This window comes from Notamacropus eugenii, chromosome 2 (genome assembly GCF_028372415.1).
Source record: "Notamacropus eugenii isolate mMacEug1 chromosome 2, mMacEug1.pri_v2, whole genome shotgun sequence".
Taxonomy (NCBI): domain Eukaryota; kingdom Metazoa; phylum Chordata; class Mammalia; order Diprotodontia; family Macropodidae; genus Notamacropus; species Notamacropus eugenii.
Genome location: NC_092873.1, coordinates 31468785 through 31495826, shown reverse-complemented (window position 1 = coordinate 31495826; position 27042 = coordinate 31468785). Strand labels below are relative to the sequence as shown.

Genomic DNA, 27042 nt, shown 5'->3' with positions numbered 1-27042 from the left:
TGCAGGTGGTGAATCTTACTCAAATTGAGTAGAATTGTACTCGTATGTTGTTAGAGCTAGTAAAGCGTCCAATTTCCTCAATGGAGGAACAGGGAGGGAAAGCAATTTGCTCAGTGACTGCACCATGAGGTATGTCTTCTGTCTCCCAGCTCGGTTCTTCTCAGTGCACCACATTACATTTCTACCTCTAGGACTGGGAAATGACTAGTTACTCAGTCACGTGTGTACTTCTATATAAGTGGGGGTTTTTGTTGTTCAATTGTTTTTCAGGTGTGTCTGATTCTTCGTGACCCTGTTTAGAGTTTTCTTGGCAAAGATGTGGGAATGATGTGCCATTTCCTTCTCCAGTTCATTTTACCCATGAGGAAGGAAACTGAGGCAAACAGGGTTAAGTGGCTTACCCAGGGTCACACAATAAGTATCTAAGGCCAGATTTGAACTCAGAAAGATGATTTCCTGACTTCAGACCCAGCACTGTATCCACTGTGCTACCTAGTTGCCTGAAAGTAAGTGGTATGACTTAAGTAAAACTTCCTTTACGTAAACGGCTAACTTCAGGTTTATCATTGGTTCAACTTTGCCAGGAATAGCATTCAAAGACTAAGTGTTCTGGTAGTGATCTTCTCAGTCCCTCTCCCATATATGCCCCCAAGAGCACTTGTGCATCGTCATCTAAAGTGAAGTTCTAAAAACACAATTAATTTGAATTTTTCTTTATTTCCCATGATACAATACATGCAGTACAAATCACACAAAGTGGTACATCCAGAGCCCTCTTCTCTTGCATTCTAAGAAGTCTGGCAATAATAATGTTTCACGTGTATGTGTGTAGGACTTCTAACTTTCAGAGCACTTTCTTTATTTTCTCAATCAATCTTTCCAACATGCCTGTGGGGGGAAAATGTAGCAGAGTCATTATTATGATGATTCAGCAGGTGAGGCATCCAAGGCTTCAGAAAGCTTAAATTTGAAATAATATAGATCTAGATGACCTACTTTTGATGTTTTTCACTAAAGAAGGAAACTGAAATACTTGTCCATGGGCTGGCGTGGAACCAGCATTGTCAAATGAGTTTCCCAGAAATCTTTTCTTTCTTCTGAAACCCCCTGTGAGAGAAGCAACGACTCTTCACTGCTGTTTTCATCAAAGCTTAAGCTCCTGGTCACTAAACCAGTGGGAGGCAAAGGCCATTCAGAGTTATTGTCTTCACACATTGCTCCATTCTCCTGGCACCTGGATATACTCCAGTACCTGTGACTTTCATTGAATGTTGCAGCAGCCATACATTTGGCAGCAGTCTGATCACAGGAGCACAGAAGCTTCTCACACAGACTCTGTCCTCTACCTAAAGAAGTAAAAGCAAAACAATGAACAATTCAAAATATTATGTCCTTCTCACCAAGAATAACTCATGGGTGTATAGTGAAACTTTACCTTTTACCAAGGCTTTCCTTGTAACAGCCTTGAGACACAGGTAGTTTGATATTATCACCCCCATTATAAAGATAAGGAAATTAAGACTCAGAGAGTGACATGACTTGCCTGTTCTTACAAAAAAACTGACAGTATCTGGATTCAGACTCAGATCTTCTCAAATTTGAAGTTGAGCACTCTTTCTACCTCATTACCTTTTACAGAGAAATTTGTTAACTACAATGCCTCTTCAAGTACAATTTCGTATTATATAATGTGGTGAAATGGAATCCCCTGCTAGATTATAAAGTACCTGAGGAGTTGGGAGGGACTTTGGAGATAGTCTTGTCTAGCGTCTACCTAAAGCAAAGCTACCACCTATAGCAACTATGGTGACCAGATAGCCTCTGCTTGAACATTCCCAACCTATTTAAGCATGACCCTCATATTTAGGAAATTTTTATGTTTTTTCAACCTATTCTTCCCTATAAATTGTACTCATTAGTCCTAGTTTTGCCTTCTAGAGTCAAGTAAAACAAACCTTTGATTTCTCTTCTGAATGATAGCCCTTGATAGATTTGAAGATCCCTGTATCTTCCTCTAATCTGGTCTTCTTTAGTGCAGTCTAAACATCTCCAATTCCTTTAGCCAGTCATATAGTAGGGATTTCAGTTCCCTTACCATCCTAGTCACATTTCACTGGACATACCCCAACTCAACTGAGCTCTTTGTGTTATGTGATGCAGAGAACTAGACACAGTACACCAGCTGTATTATGACTGGTGTGGAGGAAGAGAGAATGATCACCTCCCTTACTCAGCATATTTGTATTTCAGAATTCATATCTGCCCTAGAATCAGGTATAGTAATCGTTACGCAACAGGCACTGAATAAATTGTTAATTTATTGAATTTATTGAATTTCAAGGTCTCATAGGAATGACAATTGCTCTATTCGAACATAGTCATTTCTCAAGGCATATATATATGTGTGTGTGTGTGTGTGTGTGTGTGTGTGTGTGTGTATGTATGTATGTATATGTATATCACACGGAGATTCACAGAGTTGTTACTAGGCTCAGATGAGAAAAGCAAGTGCGAAGGCACCTTGTAATTATAAAGTCTCTCCCCTACACCAGGATGTACATCCCCCTCCTCCACTTCCCAGCACTGCGTTTATGTGTTGTCTTCACACATTAGAATGTAAGCCTCTTGAAGGCAGAGGCCTTCTCTTTTATTGTATTTGTATCACTACAACTTGGCACAGTACCTGGCACATACTGAGTGATTGGTAAATGCTTTCTCTCTCTTATCGATCCACCTATCTATCATTTATGTATGTATGCATGTATGTATGTATGTATGTATCATTTATTTCTGTCTATCTGATTGTCCTCTCTTTAAAGAGTTACCAGAATGAAAACTATTATTATTAATCATATTATTATTATTTCACCTGGCAGCCTAACCTGCCCTTGATCTCCCAGTTCTTTGACCTGATCCTGATTTTCAGTATTTCTAAATCACCCATTCCAGGCTATTTTCTCTCTTACATATAGCCCTTAATTTAGCCATGTTTATTCACTGATCGTCCCCTTGTACTTTCTCAACTCTGCATCTTCTTCGCTTGCAAATCATGCTATTGCAGTGCCTCAAAATCTTTCCATTTGTAAATCCTGTCCATTTTTCAAAAGTCAACTCAGATCCCATCTCATGCATGAAGATTTTCCCCTACGAAACTTTTTAAGTCTGATCCTTACTTTTCACCTTTTGCTACCTGGCTTCTAGCCTTGTCATTTAATTGAAACTAAGATAATTTTTTTAATACCAGGTTCAACTCCAATTTTACTTCTTCCATGAAGACTTCCCAGATGATGTCAGCTGCTCTCTCCTTTCTTTGATCACGTGAATACAGTTCTACAAGGCTTCAGTAAGTGCCTACTCTGCTGGAAACCCTGTTTTGGCCACTCGTTTGACCCTTATTATATGATGCTTTGTATTGTTAATTCTTCTTCTTTGTGTATGTATGCTCCTTGATGAAAGGACTCATTCTATTTTTACCTTTTTGTGCTCAGAGTTGAGCACTGTGTAAAGTGCATGACAGGTACTGAACGAATGTTTATTGGTTGACTATCTCTTCTGCTAGATAACCAATGACTTAGGCACAGTGGCTCTGCCTTCTTGGAAGAATAGACTCTTACAGTTGGAAGACATCACAGAGGTAGCCTACACCCTTGTATCCCTGAACAGTCTATCCTATTGCCTCTATAGATTCCTCAGTAAGTGGTCATCCAATTTTGACTTAAATGCTTCCATTGATAGGGACTTTATTATATCGCAAGAAGTTGACTCATTCCACCTAAAGTACTAGTAAATTTTCCCTCATATTATTCCTCAATTTGCCTCTTTGCAATTTTTTAATTGTTTTTAGTTCTATCTTCTTAGGTGAAGCAATATATAGCATAGAAGTATTACCCTTCAATATTACAATCCTTGGTGTAATTGATAATAGCTCCACTGAAGCCTCCTCTGCTCCACTTTAGACTTTCCTCCCTCCCTTCAATTGTCTTCATCTAATATCACCTCCTTCCATTGTATACTTGTTGATAGGCCTCAGAGTGCCTAAAAGACAAAATAGATGTTCAGTGAATATTCTTTGGTTGATACACTGAGAAATGGTGCTTCCAGTAGGAGCTAATGCCATTGAAAATAACAATTGCATGGAATTAGGGAAGTTTAGAGTCATCTTCTCTGGTGTCTAAGTGAAGCATAAATATCATCACCATAAGATGATGGTGAGCATCCAGCCTCCATTTGAAGATCAAAATTCAGAGCCAAATAAATAGAATGGGGGGGGAATAACATATGCAATGATTACCATAACCTAGATAAGGTAGTCAGGCTCAGATCAGTCACAGTCATCAGTCTTCGGAGAGTACATAATGAAACACATCTGACAAAAAACTAAGAGACTATGGAGGCAGAATATACGTATATTATTGGACCACTGTTTTGTCCATGGAAATGAATTAATTTCGTTATTTGTATGGAGGATTGGGGTGGGTGGGGAAAAATTGTGCAAAAAACAAAGGCATCGGTAAAAAACTTTTAAAAATTCAGCATAGTTACATTTGAATTATTTAGAGTTTTGTTAGGGCTCTTGTATTTACTTTTCCCATATTAATTTTTCTTAAGTTTCTCTTATTGCATAATTACTTTATAAAATACTTGATATTTATTTCCTCTGTATTTACACATACATTTATACATACGAACACAAATATATTTACACATTTTTGTGTACTTATTTTTTCTTTTCTTTATTTCCTGTCTCTAACCAGATTATTCAACCATTTGGAGGGAAGGGCCATGAGAACATGCAGCTTGTACTCAATGATTCCCTGCTAGCCTGACCTGAGCAACAGCCTCCGTGGTATCACTTACATTGTATTTTGTGATTCTCACATGTCACTTTGAATTTTGGACTCCTCTATAACTCACGGTGAAATTTCTTCCCTCGTTCCAATCACCAATGATGTGAAAAGCAACACCTGCAACAAAGCAAAAGGTTTCTTGTTCAAAGGTATCAAGTGCCCAGGCACAACTTTGTTTTCTCTTTAAAAACAAACTCCTATGGCTCCTTCTTTATGGAAAAAGCAGTATATTAACAGTGCTCTCTTGGAAACCAGGCATATCAAAATAGCATCCCTAAAACTATATTCTATGAATCCCTGGGGTAGGGGAAACAGCCAAGGAATTCTTTGTGGAAACAAAGTTAGAATGGTCGCCAAAAAAAACAAAACAAAACAAAGCACAAAAACTGTCATCATTTTCTTCTGTACTGCTCTCTGGGCCAGGAGTGCACAACTTGTGTAATAAGCTGATGCAGATATTGATTGAAAATTTATTGGTGTCCCCACAATTGTTGAATACTTTTAAACAGAATGTGATGCAACCAACAACCTGATTGTTCGGTTAGTTCAGGAGAGTTCAAGTAGGATAATGTGTCCATCTGTACTCACACCGGCAACATTTCTGACAATTAGTATTGCCAAGCTCTATGCTAAGTTACAAGGGTGCAAAGTAAGGTAAAAAACAGCCCCTTCTATAAAGAAACTTAAATTCTAATGAGAGCAATGTCAGAAAACAGGTGCACACAGGTTACATATGGAACAAAAAACACTTAATCTCAATGGAGAAAGCACTAACAGCTGGAGTGCCCAGGAAAGGTGTCTTGCAGAAGCATGCATTGGATATGAGACATGAAAGAAGTCATGGAAACTCAAAGCTGGAGGTGAGGAGGGGGAGCATTCTAATCATGGAAAGTAGTACATGCCAAGGTAGGTGGAATGCCAAATGTGGGAAGCAGCCAGTAGATGAGTGTGGCTGGATTTAGAGCATGTCAAAGGGAGAAAACTGTATTAATGTTGGGAAGGTAGGTTGAGGCCAGGTAGTGAAGACTTTCAGTTTCAGATGGCCGTGGAATGACTTTCATTACCTGTGTGATTTTGAACCAATTTGTTCAGTTAACCCTGAAGATACTTAACCCTGTTTGCTTCAGTTTCTTCATCTTATAGTGATCTAGGAAAGGAAATGACCAACTGTTTCAGTATCTTTGTCAAGAAAACCCTAAATATGATCAAGAAGCATCAGACATGACTGAAAATGACTGAACAACAACTTTGTATTCTCAATAAGTTCAAAATAAGCTTGTTTTGTTCTCTTTGTTGGGCCTTTTTTATCCAGTAGAAACAGGAGTAGTCTGACATCGACAAGGAAGCAACACAGGAACAGTAAAGACTTGTGATAAAAGGAAAGGCAAAAACATAGTCATTACTATCCAGGTACTCACATTCAAATGGGAGACATAAGCAGTGAATTATTATGTACGTACAAGTCACATGTAGTCTAAATGGAAGATAATCTTGAAAACAAAGAAGCAGGACAGAGGAGGGGCAGACATAATTTGGGGAAGGGACAAAAGGACTTGGACATGATGGATTTGGTCACTTCTCACATTATTTTCTTCACAAACTTTGCAACTATCTAGTTCTATATAAACGGAGATCGTTTAGAACATGAATATTCCTTTGCCCACATTTGTAAAGAAGTCTAGCAGGTATCCTAGTACTTCATGATGGGCTTTGCTGATAAGAGAAGCTTAGGATCACTCATAGCAGAGGATTTTAACAAAGATTATATAAATCCCCAAGACAGCTATGAATAGATTTCAGGGGGTCTGTGGACTTGGATAGGAAATATATATATATATATATATATATATATATATATATATATATATATATATATATATATATATATATATATATATATATATATATATATATATAATTCAATATAATTTGCTTTCCTTGTAGCACTTTGTAATTTATTTCATGTATTCAAAACCATTATTCTGAGAAGGGGTGCATAGGTGTCACCAGACTTCCACAGAACCCATCTCTCTCTCTCTCTCTCTCTCTCTCTCTCTCTCTCTCTGTCTCTCTCTCTCTCTCTCTCTCTCTCTTACACACACACACACACACACACACGCACACACACACACACACACACACAAACAACGTGCAGATGTGTGCATTCACAAATGCATGTATATGAAGATACACTTAGATATATCTCCACATACATACACGTTCATATGTGTATATGCACACATGTACATCTATGTGTGCATACACATATACATATCTCCAAGACTTACCCCATTCTGACCAAATGCATATTTCACAATGGACAGATATAGCATAGCAAATAAATCCATTTATCCAAGTTAACAAATTGCAAATCAGGGAAAAATATGTAGAATATATGGCAAGCCATATAGAGAATAGATGATTCCTCCCATTGGGATTAAAATAACTCAGCTCAACCAAGAGAGAGAGTCTCAGATCTCACCTAAAGAAAAATTCCTGAAGTCTCTAATGTGTCAAACTGGGGATAAGGACATGAAAGAGATTGACAACTCCTTCACAATATCAGCTTCTTCCCAGTCTTTTTCCTCCCTTCATCAACCTGAAAAATGTTTAGAATGTCACATTCTCTCTCAAAACTGGAAGTTTAAAGATTACGAATTTCTCTTCTCTCTCACTTTCACCAACTCTGCCCAACTTCTGACACTGAGCAACCCAATCAATGAGCTCTTTTGCACCAAAGGTTACAACAAAAATACTATTTCTGTGTTGTACTAGTTTAATAACTGCCAAAAATGTTATTAATTAAAGCTCATTACATTAATTTCCTCTCATTCCTCAAGTGTTTCAATCTGGCTTCTGAATTTATTACAAAATGAAACTGCTCTCTCCAAAATGACCAATGGTCTCTTAATTGACAAATTTGATAGTCTTTTTATTTTTAAGTCCTCATACATTTTGACCTCTCTGCTGCATTTTATAATCTTCACCATCCTTTCCTCGTCAATTCTCTTTCTTTTGGTTTTCCTGTTTGACCAATCCTTTTAGGTCTCTTTTTAATTATCGATATCATGCCTTCTAACTGTGGGTCTTTCATAAGATGCTGTCCTGGGAATTCTTTCCCTACATTTTCTCTTGTGGTAAACATTCAACTGCAATAGGAGCTGACTTAATTATCATTTCTTTTAATATTAATCCCAAATCTATATACTCAGACCCAGTCTGTCCTCTCTCTCTCTCTCCCCTTCCCTTCCTCCCTTGCTCTCATGAGTTTTACTCTGACATCACCAATTGCCTAGTAGACATTTCAAACAGGATGTCTTAAAGGCATTTCAAAACCAACATGGCCAAGACAGAATTATCATCTTTCCTCCAAATCCCACTTATCCAACTTCCCTATTATAAGCATCACCATTAATTCACGCTTGTTGTTCCACTCTTACAGGCTCATAAAACTATAATTGTGCCCCCCCCCAACTCTGTTCATCTCACATAACAAATCAAGTGCCAAATGTTACCCTTTTCATCTGTGCAACATATCTCATATTTGAACACTTGTCTCTAGTTACCTAGTCACCATATTAAGCCTTCATCACTTAGTCTACACTACTTCAATGACCTCCTCATAGGTCTCCTTTTTTCTAGTCTCTTCCCACTCAACTGTCAAATGGTTTTCCTAAAGTACAAGTCTGACCATGTCAACCCTTGGTCAAAATCTTCTGACTCATCACCTCCTGAACAAATATAAATTTTTTGACATGCAAATATCTTCATAACCTTCCTTCATACTCCCTTTCCAGTCTTTACACCTTACTTCCCACCTTATGTTCCATGATCCAGTGACATCAGTCTCTTTGCTGTTGCTTACATAGTACATCTCGAAACTCCAACATTTTTTTTCTTTTTTATTGTTCATTTATTTTTAGTTTTCAAAATTCATTTCCAAAAAAATTTAACTTTCAAACTTTCTCCCCATCTCTCCCCTACACGCACCCAATAAAATCTTGCATTCTGATTATCCCTTCCCTCAATAAGTTCTCCATTCTATCACACCCATTCCTTCCCTTATCCCCTTTTTCTCTGTTTTCTTGTAGGGCATGATAAGTTTCTATACTCCGTTACTTGTATTTCTTATTTCCCAGTTGTATGCAAAAACAGTTCTCAGCATTGGTTCTTAATACTTTGAATTCCAATTTCTCTCCCTTCCTCCCTTCCCAACCATCCCCACCGAGAAGGCAGGCAATTCAATATAGGCTGTATAAGTGTAGTTTTGCAAAAGACTTCCCTAATAGTCATGTTGTTGGAGACGAGCTATATTTCTCTCCATCCTATCCTGCCCCCCAAAGTATTGTATTCTCTCTTTTGACCTTGTTCCTCCCCAAAAGTATTTACTTCTAATTCTCCCTGCTCCCATTTCTCCTCCCTTCTATCATCCCCCTCACCCCATTTATCCTCTTCTCCCCTGCCCTCTGTAGTGCAAGATATACTTTCATATCAAACTGAGTGAGCATGTCATTTCCTCAAGCCAAATGTGAAGAGAGTAGGCTTCCCTTTTTTCCTCCACTGAAGATTTTTCCTGCCTCATTGATGCGTAATAAATTGACCTCATTCCATTTCTCCCTTTCTCCTCCCAATATATTCCTCACTCACACCCCAAATTTATTTAATTTTTTTAACTATCATCCCTTCTTATTTAACTCCCCCTGTGTTTTCTGTCCACACACACACACACGCACATATGCGTGTATGTTTGCGTCTGTGTGTGTTGTGTGTGTGCCATCCCTCCAAGTACCCACTACCCAAAGTCACAGGAGTTACAAATATTACCTTTTCATGTAGGAATGTAAACAGTTCCACTTTACAAAGTCCTTTATGTTCACTCTTTCCTGTTTACCGTTCCATGCTTCTCATGATTCCTGTGTTTGAAAGTCACATTTTCTACTCAGTTCTGGTCTTTTCATCAAGAACGCTTGAAAGTCCTCTATATCATTCAATGACCATTTTATTTCCCTGAAGTATTGTACACAGTTTTGCTGGGTAGGTGATTCTTGGTTTTAATCCCGGTTTCTTTGACTTCTGAAATATCATATTCCAAGCCCTTGGATGCCTTAATTTAGAAGCTGCCAGGTCCTGTTTTATCCTGATTTGATTTCCACCATATTCAAACTGCTTTCAATATTTTCTCTTTGACCTGGGAACTCAGTAATTTGTCTACAATATTGCTAGGAGTTTCTCTTTTCAGATCCTTTCAGGAGGTGATCTGTGGATTCTTTAAATATTTATCCCCCCCCCCCCCCGATTCTAGAATATCAGGGCAGTTTTCCTTGATAATTTCATGAAAGATGATGTCTAGGCTCTTTCTTTGATCATGGTTTTCTTGTAGTCCTATTATTTCTAAATTGTCTCTCCTGGATTTACGTTCCAGGTCAATTGTTTTTACAATGAGATAGTTCACATTATCTTCTATTGTTTTCTTTCCTTTGGTTTTGCTTTGTAATTTCTTGGTTTCTCATAAAGTCATTAGCTTCCATCTGTTCCATTCTCATTTTTAAAGAACTATTTTCTTCAGTGAGCTTTTGAACCTCCTTTTTCATTTGACTAATTCTGTTCTCTAAAGCATTCTTCTCCTCATTGCCTTTTTGGACCTCTTTGCCATTTGGGTTAGTCAATTTTTAAAAGGGTTATTTCCTTCAGTACTTCTTTAGGTCTCCTTTAGTAAGCTGTTGACTTCCTTTTCATGATTTCCTTCCATTGCTCTCACTTATCTTCCCAAATTTTCCTCCAACTCTCTTGCTTGATTTTCAGAATCCTTTTTGAATTCTTCCATGGCCTGAGCCCATGGCATATTTATGTTGATAGTTTTGGATGAAGAAGTCTTGACTTCCTCTGAGAGTACGCTTTGTTCTTACTCATCTGGAAGGATGGAACAAAATACCTGTTCACCAAGAAAATAACCTTCTAAAGTCTTATTTTTTCTCCTTTTTGGGCATTTTCCCAGGCAGTTACTTGACTTTTGATTCCTTTGTTGAGAGGAGGGTCTATTCTGGTGACTTGTATTTTCTCACATCCTCCAAGGTGGTATACAAACAAGGAGGAGGTATTTACTTCTTTCCTGAGCTGTTTTCTGGTCTGGGAGCAACCAAAAACTTTTCTGCCCAGCATATGCAATTGAAATCCCTCTCCGTATCCTTCACTAGCTCCACACCACTGCTCCTCCTCACCCCTGGGTGGAGCTCAGGTCTAAGAATCAAATCAGAGGCTCAAATCCCTCATGGGCTTTAGGCAGAGGTCTCCCAGGGCAGCCACTCAGGGCTGAGATTAGATCAACCCTTTAATTCCCCAAGGGCTCTGGGTGAAGGGCTCAGAAAGTGGCAGCTGCCATGCCTGCTGCTGAAGGTCCAGATGGCACTCCCCTCTTCTGGGTGAAGGAGCTTTCCCACTGACCTTTGAAGCTGTCTGTGGTATTAGTGGGTTGAGCAATGTGGGAGCTGCTTCCAGTGGCACCTTAATCCTGTTCTGGGTCCTGACCCTGCTGCTCAGCGCTGGTCTGTACTCGTTGCTCTGCTCTCCAGACATTTTCACTGGCGGGCTCCCATTCCTAGAATTATTCCCTTCTCCTCTGTCTCCTGGACCCCCTAAGGTCTCTGCTAAAATCCCACCCTGTATAAGAAAATTTTCCAGATCTCTTTTAATGTGAGTACTTTCCATCTTTCTCAATGTGAGTACTTTCCATCAATTATCTCCAATTTGTCCTGCACTCTGTGTATTTTGTTCATGTGTCCTCCATTAGATTGTGATCTCCTTGAGAGCAGGGAGTACTTTGTTTTGTTTTGCCTTTGGATGCCTAGTATTTCATATACTAACTACTATATTGAGTACATAATAGGCACTTAACAAAAGGTTGTTGAATGCTCCATCACAGTCTATCCCATTACTCAATCAATTCCAGTGACTCCCTATTGCTTCTAGGATAAAATACAAACTCATCTCTTTGACTTTAAAGTCCTTTACAGCCTGACTATTTGCTTCACTGCAGCTTTCTTCCATCACATGATAGTCTAGCTAAATCCCCACACAGAATTGCATCTCCAACCTTTATTTTAGCTGCTATTCCACTCTCTCTTAACTTTTACTTCAGAAAATTCCTCTTCCTTAAAGATGCAAGGCAAATATTTTCAAAACAAAGCATTTTACAATTCCAACTGCTAGCACCATTCCACCTACCTTCTATTTCTTTTGAAAAATTTTTATATACTCATATGTGTACTTAGTGTCTCCCCTCATATAAACTCCTGGAGTAGAGTTTTGAAGGTAGGAAGCATACTCTGTATCTCCAAAAGCTAGGATTGTGCCTAGTATTGTGGCATAGAGTAGAAGCCTGAAAAATGTTGATGAAGCTATGCTTTGTCTTTGTGATCATCTCTTCCATTTTAGGGGTTCACAGCTATCTCTTTAAATAATGTTTTGTACGTTTTCTACTCACTGCAATCAATGTAACTGGTTTGTGTTGGAATATATGAAATGGAAGACTCCTTGCTTTTCCCTTCAAAAAATTGGGAATGTTTTCTACTCTGCACTCTTGTGATTCCAGTCTTCATAATTTTTCAATGATCCCTGAGAGTGATCAAGCAATCAATTTCCTCTAGTATCTGAGGATGTATGTGAATCAAGATTTGGATTGATTAAAGATAAAATAGTGACCTTATTATCTTAGACTTCATGTTCCTAGTAGCAATTTTTGTTCTGCTTTTTCTAATCCAAGTCATATTCCTCGCCAGAGAAAACAGAAACAAAATAAACATTACAGAAACACTTCAGACACAGACCTCTTGCCAGTCATTGTCTCATCCATCTGGAAGACCTGTCTTTATACCTACCTCCACTGATCCTCTTTCCTCTCATATAGTTTTCAAAACAAAAATTCTCATTGTCCTGCTCTTAGCTTTCCTTGCCTAACTTGCTTCTGATTAGGGTAAATGAGGATTCTTCAGATGAGCACTTTAACTTTGAACTCATCTGAGACTAAATCAATCTTAGAAATTCAAAGTTGGTAATTTATAAACTACCAATTAATTTAATAAAAATGACTGTATAAAGAAATAGATCTATGTAACTATAACAATCACTATATAACTATATACAAATATATGTGTATATGCATATCTATCTATATCTATATCTATCTATCTATCTATATCTATATCTATATATCTGTATATACATATATATTTAGGGTTAGGGTAGTTATATGCAGGCAGTCATCCCTGGGTGAACATGATTGGTACCTGGAAAAGGCCACTTCAAGCAAATCAACGGACAATAGAGACCAGTATGTTTCATTGAAATAGTGGGAAAATTTTCGTTTGGGACCCTATACTATACATTTTATTATATTAGGACACTGGCTCTGGAGTCACATCATTTCACTCCAAATCAGACCTCCGACATTTGCTACTTAGGTGACTTTCAGCATTAATTAACTTTTACCCTCCATTTCCTCATCTTAAAATGAGGACTAAATAACTAAAATTCAGAGGACACTAAGTGATTTTTTAAGGTCTCTTCCAATTCTACACTTACAATCCTAAAAACTGAATCTAAATATTATGAAAAGAAATTTATTTTGTTTTATGTTTAACACAATACTGGTGATGACTGCAACCCTGAAGTAATTCTTAGAATGAGCAAAGATCAAATGTTACCAAAAAATAAGGGTTTCATCAATTTCCCCAAGATCCTCTTATATTCATATCATTCTTTTCTGAACTATCCACTGACAATCAGGAAGAAAAGGACCAGACAAAGACAAAATAGGATGGTCTTAGAAATACATCAGTCTTAAGTATGAATGGTGGCATCTAATTGTATAAGTGGTCAATTCGTGAAAATATATTCATGTTACAATTTTGGTTTGCCCCAGTAACTTCCAGAGGAGGCAGTATAACAGATCTCTGTAGCAAGAAAATTTGTGCTCAGAGTCTGCCAGTAAAATGCACTAGATTGTTACCTTCACCTTTCAATTCTCTCCGCAATATTCTATGACCACAAATTGCAAGATAACTGCTGATCTGTGGACTGGTAAAAGTTTTCTCACTGGAAGTCCCCTAATCAGCTACCATGAAACAAATCCAGATTCAAACAAAATGCAACCTCATAACTTTGAGGACCCAAATAATAAATACCCAAATAATGAGTGACATATATTTGTATGTATTCATATATATATATATATATATATGTATGTATGTATATATATATTTATGTATATATATATGTATATATATATGTATACCTTATTCTAATACAAGGTTTTTCTGACTAGAACAAAAAAATAAGAAAGTATTTAAATATATGTATGCATACATACACACATATGGAATTCATTGGTTCAGTACTTGGCAACGAATTTATCTACTTCTAATTATTTCTAATACAGATGTTTGTGTGTGTGTATGTGTCTGAAAAATCATCAATTTTATTTCCCCACACTTTGAGTTAAGCACCACTATGTGCTAGACACTGTGCTAATCTCTTAACTAATATTTCCTTTGATCCTCACAACAATTGTAGGAGATTGGTATTATTACTTTCATTTTACTCTGTCTTGATCAGCACACAGCAGAAAAGTGCCGGTTTGAACTTACATAGTCTTGACTCCAGACCACCTGCCACATAGTTGCCCCCAGTTAATAGAAAAGTAGTTTTAACAGAAAAGAATGAAAGATCTCTTTTACTGCGAGATTGACTGCACAGTCACCAGCATGTAGACACACTTAAGAAATCTTTATTAAGTGAATTATTATAGTGAAGAAGAAAATATAAAATAATATTTGCAAAGCAAGATATATACAAGACAGTTGAGAGAGGGGAGGTACTACAGTCTAGTGGCTGTGGAAAGATTCCTGTGGAGGGTGAGATTTTAGCCAGGGAGGTCACTTGTCAGGGTAGAGGAGCAAGAGCTTTTCAGGCATGGGGTTCAGCCAGAGTGAGTGCTCAGAGACGACAGATGGAGGGTCTTCTTTGTCAAAGTGGCACAAAGTCAGTGTCACCCGTTGGAAGAATACTTGCTGGGGAGTAAGGTGGGAGAAACCTGGAAAAGGTGAAGGGATCCAGGTTATGAAGGGCTTTGAATGCCTAATGAGGCATTTTGTATTGGATTCTGGCAGCAATAGGAAACTCCTGGGCTTTATTGAGTATTGACAGGGGTGATATGATCAGACTTAAGCTTTAGAAAATCACTTTCGTGGCTGAACAGAGCATGGATTGAGGCAGATAGGAATGTCCTCCTCTCCCCTTCTCCCCTCCCCCCCCCCCCCCGCAGAAGGTTATTTTTATAGTCCTGGGTGTGAAAGTCTGTAACAGGGGGTGTCAGTGTCACAGGAGAGAAGTGCAGACATGGGAGAGATGATGTGAGGGTGTAATTGACAGGCCTTGCCAATAGCTTGTTGCCAAGGGGGTGAGACATAGTGAGGAATCCAGGCTGACTCCTAGGTCATGATCCTGAGGGATTTGGAGGGTGGAATTGCTCTCTGCACTCTTGGGGGAGGTATGTGATGGGAAGGGTCTAGGGGGAAAGATAATGAGTTCATCTCTCTGCATTTTTAGTTCCATATGTTTAGTGGACATCCAGTCTGAGATGTCTGAAAGGCCCTTAGAGATAAAAGACTGGAGATTGGCAGAAATATTGGGACAGCAAAGGGCCATTTGGGAATCAGCATAGAGAAAATCGTTAAATCTATGGGAGCTGATGAGATCACCAAATGACGTGGTGTGGAGGGAGAAGAGAAGGGCCCAGGACAGAACCCTGAGGGAGACCTATGTTTAGAATAGTATCCAACAAAGGAAGGGGAGTAGGAGAAGTCAGAGAGGTGGGAGGAGAACCTCAAAAATCTAGAGAAGAGGGTATCAAGGAAGAGAGAATGATTATTGGTGGCAGAAGCTGCAAAGACCTCAAGGAGACTGAGGTTTGTAAAAAGGCCATTGGGAGTCTGGCAGAGTTGGGAGAGAGAGAAGCACAGGGCCTGAGTAAGCAGCAGCAGATGCAGCAGCAACAGCTACTTCTGGGCCTGTCAGCTCACAGACTGAATATTTGAAAGTTCCCTACTTGAACTTCCAGAATCCAGGAGGGTAGAGTACATTGTAAATACTGTCACCATGCTTTGTTGATCTTGAAAAATCCACAGAATATTTTCCCAGGATATACCCAGGAGAAGTGGAACCAGCAGAAGTGATACAACGGTCTTTTAGAGATTGACAGGAAGGACCCTTCTTGCTGTGTCTGAAGGGGACCAGTGTAGGACATGAGACAATCCCGGAAACTTCACTTCATCATATCTTATAGCACAATAGAATTCCATTATGTTCATATACTGCAACTTGTTCAGCCATTCCTCATTTGATGGGTGTCCCCTCGATTTCCGGTTCTGGGCCACCACAAAGAGAGACGCTATAAATAATGTTTTATATGTGGGACCTTTTCCTATTTGTATGGTCTCTTTAGGATAGAGTCCTAGAAAAGATATTGCTGGGTCATAGAATAAGATCATTTTTGAAGCCCTTTGGTGATAGTACCAAATTGCCCTCCAGAATGCTTGGATCAGCTCACAGCTCCACCCACAATGAATTAGTGTTCCAACTCTCCATATCGTCTTCAAAATTTATCAACTTCCTGTTGTGTCATGGTACCAATCTGGATACCTCAGAGTTGTTTCCATTTGAATATCTCTAAGCAATAGGGATTTAGAACACTTTTTGTTATGAATACAGACAGCTTTCATTTCTTCCTCTGAAAACTGTCTGTTTGACCATTTGTCAATTGGAGAATGACTTGTACTCTTGGATATTTGATTCCGTTCTCTATATATTTTAGAAATCAGGCCTTTATCACAGACAGTAGTTACAAAAATTCTTTCCCATTTTTCTGCTTCCCTCTTACTTTTGGTTTGTATGTGTAAAAGCTTTTCAATTTAATGTAATCAAAATTTTCCATTTTGCCTTTTAAAACTCAGGACCAATAGATGGAAATAGAACTTCCATTGAAATTATACAATATTTGGGTGCTTACCTGCCAAAATAAACCTAAGGGCTATGGGAACACAATCAGAGAACCCATTTCCCACAAGTATAATGAGATCTACATCAATGGAAAAACATCAGATGCTCGAGGATAGCCTGAGCTAATGCAATCAAAATGATAATTCAACCTAAATTAATTTGCTTGCTCAGTGCCATCAACAACCAGTATTGTTTTGAAGAGATAGAAAAAAATATCAAAATTCATCTGGAAATTTAAAAGGTCCAGAACATCAAGCTATGAAACGAAAAGAAATATTCCCAAGCTGGTGTACCATACCAGACCTTACATTGTATTATAAAGCAACAATCATCAAAATGACTTGGTCCTGTTCTATGAAATAAAACAGTAAATCAGTGGAGTAGGTTAGCTTCACAAGACACAGTAGTCAATGGGTACAGTCATCAACTGTTTGATAAACCCAAAGACGACATCTTCTGTGATAAGAACTCACTGTTTCACAAAAGCTGCTAGAAAAACTGGAAAATAACAAGGAAAATTTGGACATAGGACAATGTGTGACACCATATACCAAAAAAAAAAAAAAGTCCAAGTGGTTATCTGATTTATGTATAAAGACTGATTGAGAGTATAAACAAATGAGGGGAACAAGAAGTAGTTTATCTGTCAGATTTATGGAGAATGCAGGACTTTATGACCAGACAAGAGATAGAGAACATTACAAAATGAAAGATGCATGATTTCGTTTCCATTAACTTGCAAAGTTTATGTGCAAACCTAAGTCATCAATGATGAGGAGGAAGTAGAAACCTGGAAATAATTTTGACAAGTAGTGTCTGTAATAAAGGACTCATTTCTAAGATAAATACAGAGCTGAGTCAAATTAAGGAGAATCCAACTCATTCCCCAGTTGATAACTGGTCAAAGATATGAATAGGCAATTTTCAGAGGAAGAAATTAAAGCTATCTATATTCCTAAGAAAAATGCTCTAAATCTCTTTTGTATAAAATGAGGCAAATAAAAACAACTGTGAGGTATTCCATCATGCCTATGAGATTGGCTAACATGAAAAGAGGAAAATGATCAGTATTGGAATAGATGTGAGGAATTTGGAAGACTGATTCGTTGTTGGTGGAAGTATGAGCTGATCTTACCATGCTGGAAAGCAATTTGGAACTTTGACCAAAGATCTACAAAAATGTGCATAACCATTGACCCAGCAATAATACTCCTAGGGCTGTATGCCAAAGAAATTATAAAATGGGAAAAGAACCACACATATAAAAACATTTTTCACACCTCTTTTTCTGATGTCCAAGAACTGGAAATTCATGGGATGGCCATCAGTTGGGTTGTTGCTGAACAACTTGTGGCATATAAATATAATCAAATGCTATTTAGATATAAGAAATGACAAACAGGCAGAATTTTTAAAATCCTTCAAAGATTTCAATGAACTGATGCTGATTGAAGTGAATAGAAACAGGAGATCATTGTTCACAGAAACAGCCTCAGTGTATGATGACTGATTTTCATAGACTTAGCCCTTGTCAGCAACGCAAGGAGGTTAAATATTTCAAAGGACTTATGATGGTAAATGCTATCCACATTCAGAGAAAACAACTAAAGAGTCATAATGGAGAGCAAAGAAGACCATTTTCTTTTTTATTTTGTTTTGTTTTGTTTTCTTTCTCATGATTTCTGCCATTCGTTATAATTCTGACATGCAATCTGACTGATATGAACATGTTTTGCATAGGAATGTATGTGTAAAGCCTATATCAGATTGCATGCAGCCTTGGGAAGGGAGGGGGAGAAAATTTAAAACGTATAGAAGTGAACTTTGAAAATTAAAAATAAAAAAGAGAACACCATGAATGGCTTAAAAATACAGTACTGTTTACTCCATGAGAGCAATTATGCTTCTGTCACATACAGAGTACACATGAACATGTCTGGAATGATCAGGACCCCTGCATTACATCATTTGCAGGCCAGTTATTATGCAGAATAGTCATCTGAAGTCCCCATTCAGGGATTACTCCCTCTCATCCCTAAAGATTACAAACACAGAAATCTCCAACTCTTTACTGCAACTGTATTTCTACGGTTTTTTAAAAAATAAAACTCAACCAAATCCAAATTTCGCAAACTGCTAGCCTTCTGACGTAGCCATCTGATGATATTTAGTTTTGGTGGAGTAGTGGGAGGAGCTGAAGTGTGGCCTATCCAGGGATGCTTATTTGTAAATGAATGAATGTATTCTATGTTTCCAGAGCACCATGCAAAGACAGAGCAAGCAGAAGTCTAAACTGATGTGGTGTCTTAATTTTTTCCATTCCTGTGCATCAGAAACAATGACTCCTGAGCAGGAAAGTGACAGAAATGGAAGTTTTCCCTTTTTTTTTTTTTTTTTGTAAAACTGCCTACCATGCTCATAAAGTCCAGTCTCCTGGGATTGTACTTTTCTCCATGGTTTCACTGGTTTCATTTGGCTGGGGCGACTCTCACCTGCTGTCAGTTTCAGGTATAAACCTCAGGTTTTCACAACTGATGGAGAGAAGAGAGATCCTTGTTGTTATCCTGTCTTTGACCACTCTGCCAAGGTAAGATGGATCCAGGAATACAAGCCAAGAGCTAGCCAAACTATAGTGCCCTCCACTAACTATTGCCAATCTTTGTCCATATCCCCCTTTCCTTTCCCTCCCTCCCTCTTATGCACTCCCTCATCCTCCCACTTACCATCTTTTTTCTCTGCTTGTGTGGGACAAAAGGTCCTTCATGGACCTTCTGGTGACAGGTACCCCAACTGCTACTTAGGAACTTTGGTGCGTCAGCTAGAGAGAGGAAGGTTTGTCCCACTGAAAGAGAAGCAATGTTCCTTTGCAAATAGTTGAGAAAGAAAGGTGATGGAAACAAAATAAAACCCTGTCATGCAGGCACTTTTGTGTTGGAAAGGTATACTAAAAAAAACCAATCATTTTTCTAAAAACCTTACCAGTACATGTCAACTTCCCTAAATCTCTTTATACCAGATATTCTAGCAGCAAACTTAAACATGACAATGAGCCAAAAGAAAAAGAAAGACAATCCAAGAATTCTGAAATTGCAAAAGGGGATTTTGCAACAATTAAATCGTTATAATTTTACTGTTTTTACACAACCAACTATATACAATGTATGTATTTGAACAATAAAGTAAAATGTCCCAAAGAAATGTTCTCTTCTCTGGAGGAAAATAAAGCTTATTCAGATATAGGGTCGTTGCTTCACTGCTGGCTGGGTGTTGACAGGGTGGTTCAGGCAAAGATGAAATTTACGAGTTTCCTAGAAGCAGCAGATGGGAAGGTAATGGAGAGGTCCATTAAGTGACAGTCCATCGATGAGTCCATGAAGGCATCGATTCATGTATTTTGATCGTTTGATCTTCCATGTGGTGTTGAAGACTATCCATTTGTTGCCTTTTAAGAAAAGGAAACAGGTCGAAGGAATAAATACTGTGTAAAATGAACCCCGGGAACAACAGAAAGAGCTATAATAATTTTCTATCGCAATTATTTGAAATATTAGTTTCCAAAGCAAACAGAAAGTCCTCGTTAACAACTGGATGTGGCTGAATATAAACTTGGGTTCTCAACCTTATACTATATATTAACATCAATTGCAGCAAGATCGTACAGTTAAGCCCTTAAGGAAACCCAAAGTTCGATGAAAATGAAATCATACTTCAAGAATTTTTATCTGTTGAGAAGAGGAACATATGATAGAATTAGATAAAAAAAGAGCAAAACACCCTTATCTCTTCACCAATAACCAAGAGAATCAAAATCAGCAGAGACTAAATAGCTCCATTAAACGTAATCTGTCAAATTAGGATGTCTTGCAATCGTAGAAATATTCAAAGGAATCACTCATCCCCTAATGGATCAAAGGTGATCTATCCACAGACAATCAACAACACATACATCAAAAATCATCTCTTGAAACCCCCCCAGAAATTATGAGTTCTGAGGACGTAGGCATCCACACATGCCAACCCAAACTTCGACAAAGAACCCCCAAAAGCAAATATCCTTAGGGCCTGTTAGATATCTTCTCCAAAAAGACTTGCTGGGATAGAGAACTGATCACCTCTTGAGAAAACCTATTCCCCTTTGTGTCACCTGGAATTCTGGTGATTTGCTAATTCCACTGTTTGGCATTCTGACACATGGGACTCAGCTTTCTTCCATGTGACTGCCTTTCAAATACTTGAAAACTGCCACAATTCCTGCAGATATCCTCTTTCCCCAGCTAATCATGCCCTCGTCCTCCCTAGATAAGCTGGCAGGGCCTGAAGACCACCAATCATTATGACTACACTTTCTACTTTACCAATGAGCTTCACGCTGCCTTTTGGATGTGTACTTACTGAGGCAAGGTACAGAGAGATGATTGCCTTCCTAGGTCTGGGTATGTTCGTTTCTTATTTCAGGAAAGATCGCTCTAGCTCTCTTGTCTGCCATATTACACTACTGACTCAACTGGAGTTTGGAGTGCACTAAAAGGCCAGATTCTTTCAGGAAAATCTCTGCCTAATTATGCCTGCCCCTACTTTGTTAGTGAAGTAGATTTTTTGATCCTTAATTATTTTATTCTAGCAAATAATTTTATACTCCAAAGAGACCAAAGAAGAAGGGAAGAATAGATACGTGCAAAATATTTGTGGTAGCATTTGTTGCTACAGCAAAGAACTGAAGACTGAGGGTGTGTTCATCCATTAGAGAATGACTGAAAACATGGTATATGAAAGGAAGAGAGTGTTGCTGCACAGTACGGAGTTATAAAAGGAAGTGAAATCTAGGAAGGCATATGAGCTGACAGATTAAAGCACAATTACATACACTGACAGCAATGTGGTAAAGAGAAATTCCTCCAAAAGACTTGAGACTCTGGTCAATGCAATGATGAATCAATGAGTCCAGAAGACTAGTAATGAAGCAGGCCTCCATCCTCTTGGTACAGACTATAATTGCAGAATCATACTGTCTTTAGTGATAACAGATGTGTGATTCCCCCCTCTCTTCTATTACCTTAGTCTGTTAGAATGGGGGCGGATTACGTTTTCTTCAGGGTGGATTAGAAGGAAGGATATGAATATTTGGGGGGCAAGTGTAACAAGAAGATACTGATTCCAAAAATAAAAAAAAAATGAGCTACAAAACATTTAATTTAAATTTAAATTTAAGAACATCCAGCAAAGAAGAGAATCAAGTTCAGAAAAGGGACATAGACATATGTAAGCCACACAAAATAAATACATACTTTGAAATTACCCAAACTACATATAATAGAGATTCATGTTTCATACACAATTCTCTTTTTCCTCTTTATTCTATCGTTGATAGAAATAGTCATATTGGTTGATGTTTGTCAAATTCTTAGTTAAAGAGACCAAAAATAATTTCATCTTACTAGATTTGACCTAATAACTTTACCATGTGAGATCTTTTGGCATCTGACTGTTAGAAGTGTTAACTGTCTTGGAAAAACATGCCATCTATGCCTAAGTCACTGAGGTATGACTACGACTTCAGTCTTGTCTTTCATCTCCTTGTAAATCCATCTGAACGTATTACTTTCTAGCCACTTTCTTCACTCATTTTGGAAAGGACCGCATGGGAAACTTGGTCAAATGATTGGCTACAATCTAGAGAAAGGATAGCTCCAGCATTCCCCTTCCTGAGCAGTCTAATGACCCTGAGAAGAAGGGAGATGAAATGCACTGTGTGTGACTTTGGGAAAGCTAACACCAGGCGCTGACACTTCCTGCTTTTCTAGCAGTTTTCTAGCCACTCCCTAAATAACATGCTCTATAATTTCTCAGCAACAGAGGTCACCCTCCTTATTCTCCATGTGCAGACTTCGCTCTCTTCCCTTTTGAGAAGATCAGGACACTCGCCCTCCTTTGGTCCTCTCCTGTGCTCCATGATTTTCCCCAAATCCTAGTTTGTGGCCTCACCAGTGACATCTGCCTTATTTTTCCCATCTTGAGAGCTCAACTGTGCCTCGTGCCCTGAAGTCGCCAAGGACAATCAGGTACCTCTCTTAACTGAAGCATCTTCCTTTTGAGCAGCTATTTCAGTATAAAATGGATTCTCCTTAGTAAAGAAAACAAAAGTGCAGTAGGAGGGACTGCCTCTCTGCTCTCAGGTAGATTATACAGCTGGAGCCCTAGTCCCGATCCTTGTTTCTTCATCCTCTATTTCCACATTGAGATAAAATCTTTTAAGAAGTTTAAATTTAAGTTAAAATTTAAATTTAAGAATTTAAGTTAAAATTTAAAAGTGAGAGCCTTTTCTTCTGTTCATCCTCCCTCACAATCAAAGATATTCCAATGAAAAGAATGTAAAGGTATCCTCTAAACTGGTCAAAACAAGGAATATTGACCAGATGATGTGGGGTTGTGACGTTCTGTAGTGTCCTACTCTTCTTGACCCCATCAGGCATTTCACATGGCTTAAAATGGTCCTGCACTACAGAGGAAGAAAGCAGTCTCAGAGAGAAGGCAAGCAGGTGAGGGAGAGGGTGAACTAGCTGTCTCTATGTCTAGCTACTGATTAACATAGCCTCTCCCCTGGCATCAGAGGCCAGCTGGTCTTCTCTAGAGTCTTAAGTCTGCTTAGTGTTGCCTTCTTTCATGCCGTTCCCCTTGCCTTGGAAGCCCTTGTCTGCAGTCTCTGCAGAGTAGAATCCAAAACGCCTCTGAGAATGGTCCAATTCAGTCTCCCTTCCTTTGAATCGATCTAAAACTTAAATGTGCCTGTCTTTCTGTATTATGTGTGTCTATATACTAGAGTTGTTTGTAAGACTCTGCTAAGTTCTATCTCCTATACTCAATCCTAGGTGCACACACAGTATGTATCAATAAAGGATAGATGAGTGGAAAAAACAAAATCACTTAGAGATATCCCACTCTGGCCAGGGCTGCCCACAAGGGGAGGTCTCCTGGTAGAGTTTGGAGCAGGTCTGTGCAACCTGTGGCCCTCGGGCTCTGGAGCTGGATGCAATGAGTCCAAGGACTTCCTCTCCACATTTTCCTCTAAATTTGTCAGTGGCCAAACCTGAAATACTCTGGTAGGTAGCACAGGGCCCATGAACCACAGGTGGGGAAGGCCTGGGTTAGAGGCTCACGCTATGTTGGGGATCTGTTCAAGGGGAATTTTCTTCAGGTGTGAGTTGGCAGACGGAGTCCATAGGTGATCCTGTTCAAATCTGAACCTTTTGTTATCTTGTGAGAGGAAGCAACATGGCACAGTCACAGGGCAGGAAGAGATTTTTAGGTTGGCAGATCCACTTGTTGTGCATTTGGCATAAGTAACATGAAAGGATGTTCCAAACATACCATAATAAATGATAAACAAAAGGTCCTACCTGAGTTGGTGGAGAGAGATGTGCAGGCTGTGGAGCTTCTCCTTGCTCACAGTGGGCTGGGTATTGAGCAGCTCCTCTAGAAGGGAAGCAGGGACAGGGCAGGATGGAAGTTGAATGGGAGTCACAGGGAAGGATTTGATCTCTCCCTTCAGTTCCTTCCTCTGAAAAACAAAGGTGTTATTTGTGTTATTAGTGCCTACCGTTTAGAGACACAGAGAAAAACTGCAGGGGTGAAGGAGGGAGAGAGATAAAATAATGGTACATGTGTGCAAACCCAAGCTTTCTAAATGTGCACAATGTTACCCAGTTATTGACAGGAGGGCCCCCAAACTCAGCAAGTACAATGTTGGTGTTTTGATGGCCCCCAAGTTGTAGCTAATATTTGGATTGCATTTTCATGTTTGTAAAGCACTTGACATGTGGGAACTGATGGAGATTATATGAATTTGCCAAACTCATGATCATCAATATCATCTCCCTTAGATACGAACCAGTAGATGAGGATTTTCCATGAAGCACTTCTGGCATCATAAGCAACTGTTACTTGTATAATGGGTCATCAGGCTTCACCTTTATTTTACTGGGACATTTATTTCAGATGGATGAATTACAGCAATCATCCTCAAACGTATGGAAGTCCTCCAAAGACATAGCAGGAAGACCCCATACAGAGTGAGCCTTGGGCGTGCCATGGCCCAAAGCAAAGGATGCCTGGGACCTCTGGCCTCTGAACAGAAACATTCAGGAGCAGTTTTCTGGATTGGGTTTCATTCCAGATCTCCTGAGCAGGATAAATTCCAGAACCTGCCACTTGTTGGGGGCCTAAAGATCTTTCCATCACAACACCTCTTCCTCTTGGGACATTAACTAACTACAAACTGGCAGCTACAGAGGGAACATGATTCTGCTGGCTAAGGCTCTGCAGCATGACCACGTGACCTGTCCTGGGGAGGGTATTCTGCCCCATGAGGGAGCTCAGGTCAGGGGGCATTACCTTGCTCATCTTGCCTTGCTGCAGCTCAGCCTGAGCTTCTGCCAACTCCAGCTTCAACTGGGACACTTCCCGGTGGTGTTTTTCCTCCTGTGTCCTAAGGATGGACAGAAGAATATCAAGTAAAAATGGCATTTCTATGCTGATCTGCAACTGGTTTTGGCTATAAAGCAATCTATGTCCAGTCTAGAAGTGATGGCACCTGGTATTGTATTTTGCATCTTTCTTAATGTCATGTATACAAGACGTACAGTGATGTTCCAGAGCACTAGGGATTTATGAGCACACAGACTCCAAAAAAGCACTTAAGCACAGATGTTTGATAACTACATGTTTTTGATAAATCTGCCTGATGATCCTCACCTGGTGCTGTCTGCACTAGTCACAGACACCATATGTGTTTCAAGGGTGATTTACTGTACCCTTTCTAGTTACCCTCAAGTGTGCCACCAAGGCATTTTTATGCTGGCATAAACACTGCCTATCCCTTACATCAGCTAAAAGCTTCTTTTCGAAGTTGACCTAGAAAGGGAGCCAAACTGAACCTGAGCCCCTCCTGTTCCTACCCATGCTCCCGGTGCTGATTAGAGATCAAGTCCAAGGGAAAACATGGTCTAACCAGGAAAGACTGCATTGGTAATGACCCAGACTGCATTGGCAATGACCCAGACATGAAAAGACATTGTGCCTGTGTCTCTGGCTTCTGGACCTCAGGAGATACTGGAATGTAATAATAATAATACCACGAATGGCTACATTTCTTCAACACCTACTATGGGCCAGGAACTGTGCAGAAGACTTTACAATGATCATCTCATATGATCGTCACAACAACCTTGTTGGAACAGATGCTATCAACATCCCCATCTTAAGAGTCGAGACAGCTGAGACAGACAGAGGGTGAAGGTTTAGAGCACTAAGTGCCTGAAGCCAGATTTGAATTCTGGAGTCGGAGCCCAGACAAGTCCCAGTGGGGCAATACTTACAGCAGCCTATGTGTGTCTGCCTGGAGATTCTTAGCCAGCTGCTCCTTGGCCTGCAGTTCTTTCTTCAGTTCAATGAGTTCCAAGGTGGCAGCTTTGTAATGCAGCTTGTTGTGAACGGCTTTGATCTTACTTGCTGCCACCTGTGGCAAGGGGAAGCAAGAGTCAGGCCAAGAAGCCTATTAAGTTGCATTTTCTGTGAAATGAACAGGCAAATAAGCAGACCTTTTTACTTCTGGTGTAGACAAAAAGGCCTTTCAATAGTACTCCTTGAAAGATGCTGAGAAAGCCTTTGACACTACCATCTCTGTGATATGTCTTTCCAGATCTGGCAACGACCAAAACCACATAGCCCCTGGTGAGAGCTGTTCTGAGATTCAGAGGCAGCAGGAGTAGCCACATCCACCCACATCCACCTGAGCAACCACATACCTGCTCCTTGAGGCTGTGAACATTGGCCTTCTCAGTCTTTAACGCCCTCATGAATGCCTGAATCCGCTGGTTGATTTGCTGGTCTTCCTCTACTTTTTTCTGGAGAACCACCTTGACCTAGACAACAGGAAGGCAGAGGGGTGGCACATTGTCCTGTCAAGTGTCTGGGAAACCACAGTTAGTGTAAAAAGTAGAACTAGTGTTGGGTGACAGCATTGCCACAAGAGCAGACCTTAGAGTGGGGGCTGTATGCTCTTCTAGGCACTAGCTCCAAGCAGGACCATGCACATTCCAACGTGCCACTTAAAAGCAAGCCACAGAGTTTTGAGTTTCTGTGAAGAGAC

General features: G+C 39.3%; 1 protein-coding gene across 8 annotated transcripts in view; it reads right to left on the bottom strand.

Moving 5' to 3' along the window:
• Window positions 1-19977: 19977 nt before the first annotated feature.
• The window catches only part of LOC140524853 (golgin subfamily A member 3-like), a 65251-nt gene continuing 58186 nt past the window's right edge, over window positions 19978-27042 (bottom strand). For all 8 annotated transcript variants that reach the window (XM_072639694.1, XM_072639693.1, XM_072639691.1 and 5 more), the window contains 5 exons: window positions 26699-26815; window positions 26270-26409; window positions 25287-25380; window positions 24293-24453; window positions 19978-20340 (listed from right to left, as the gene is read on the bottom strand). In XM_072639694.1, the coding sequence (XP_072495795.1) occupies window positions 20244-20340; window positions 24293-24453; window positions 25287-25380; window positions 26270-26409; window positions 26699-26815 (609 nt within the window). In that variant the 3' untranslated portion in view covers window positions 19978-20243. The remainder of the gene's footprint in view (window positions 20341-24292; window positions 24454-25286; window positions 25381-26269; window positions 26410-26698; window positions 26816-27042) is intronic.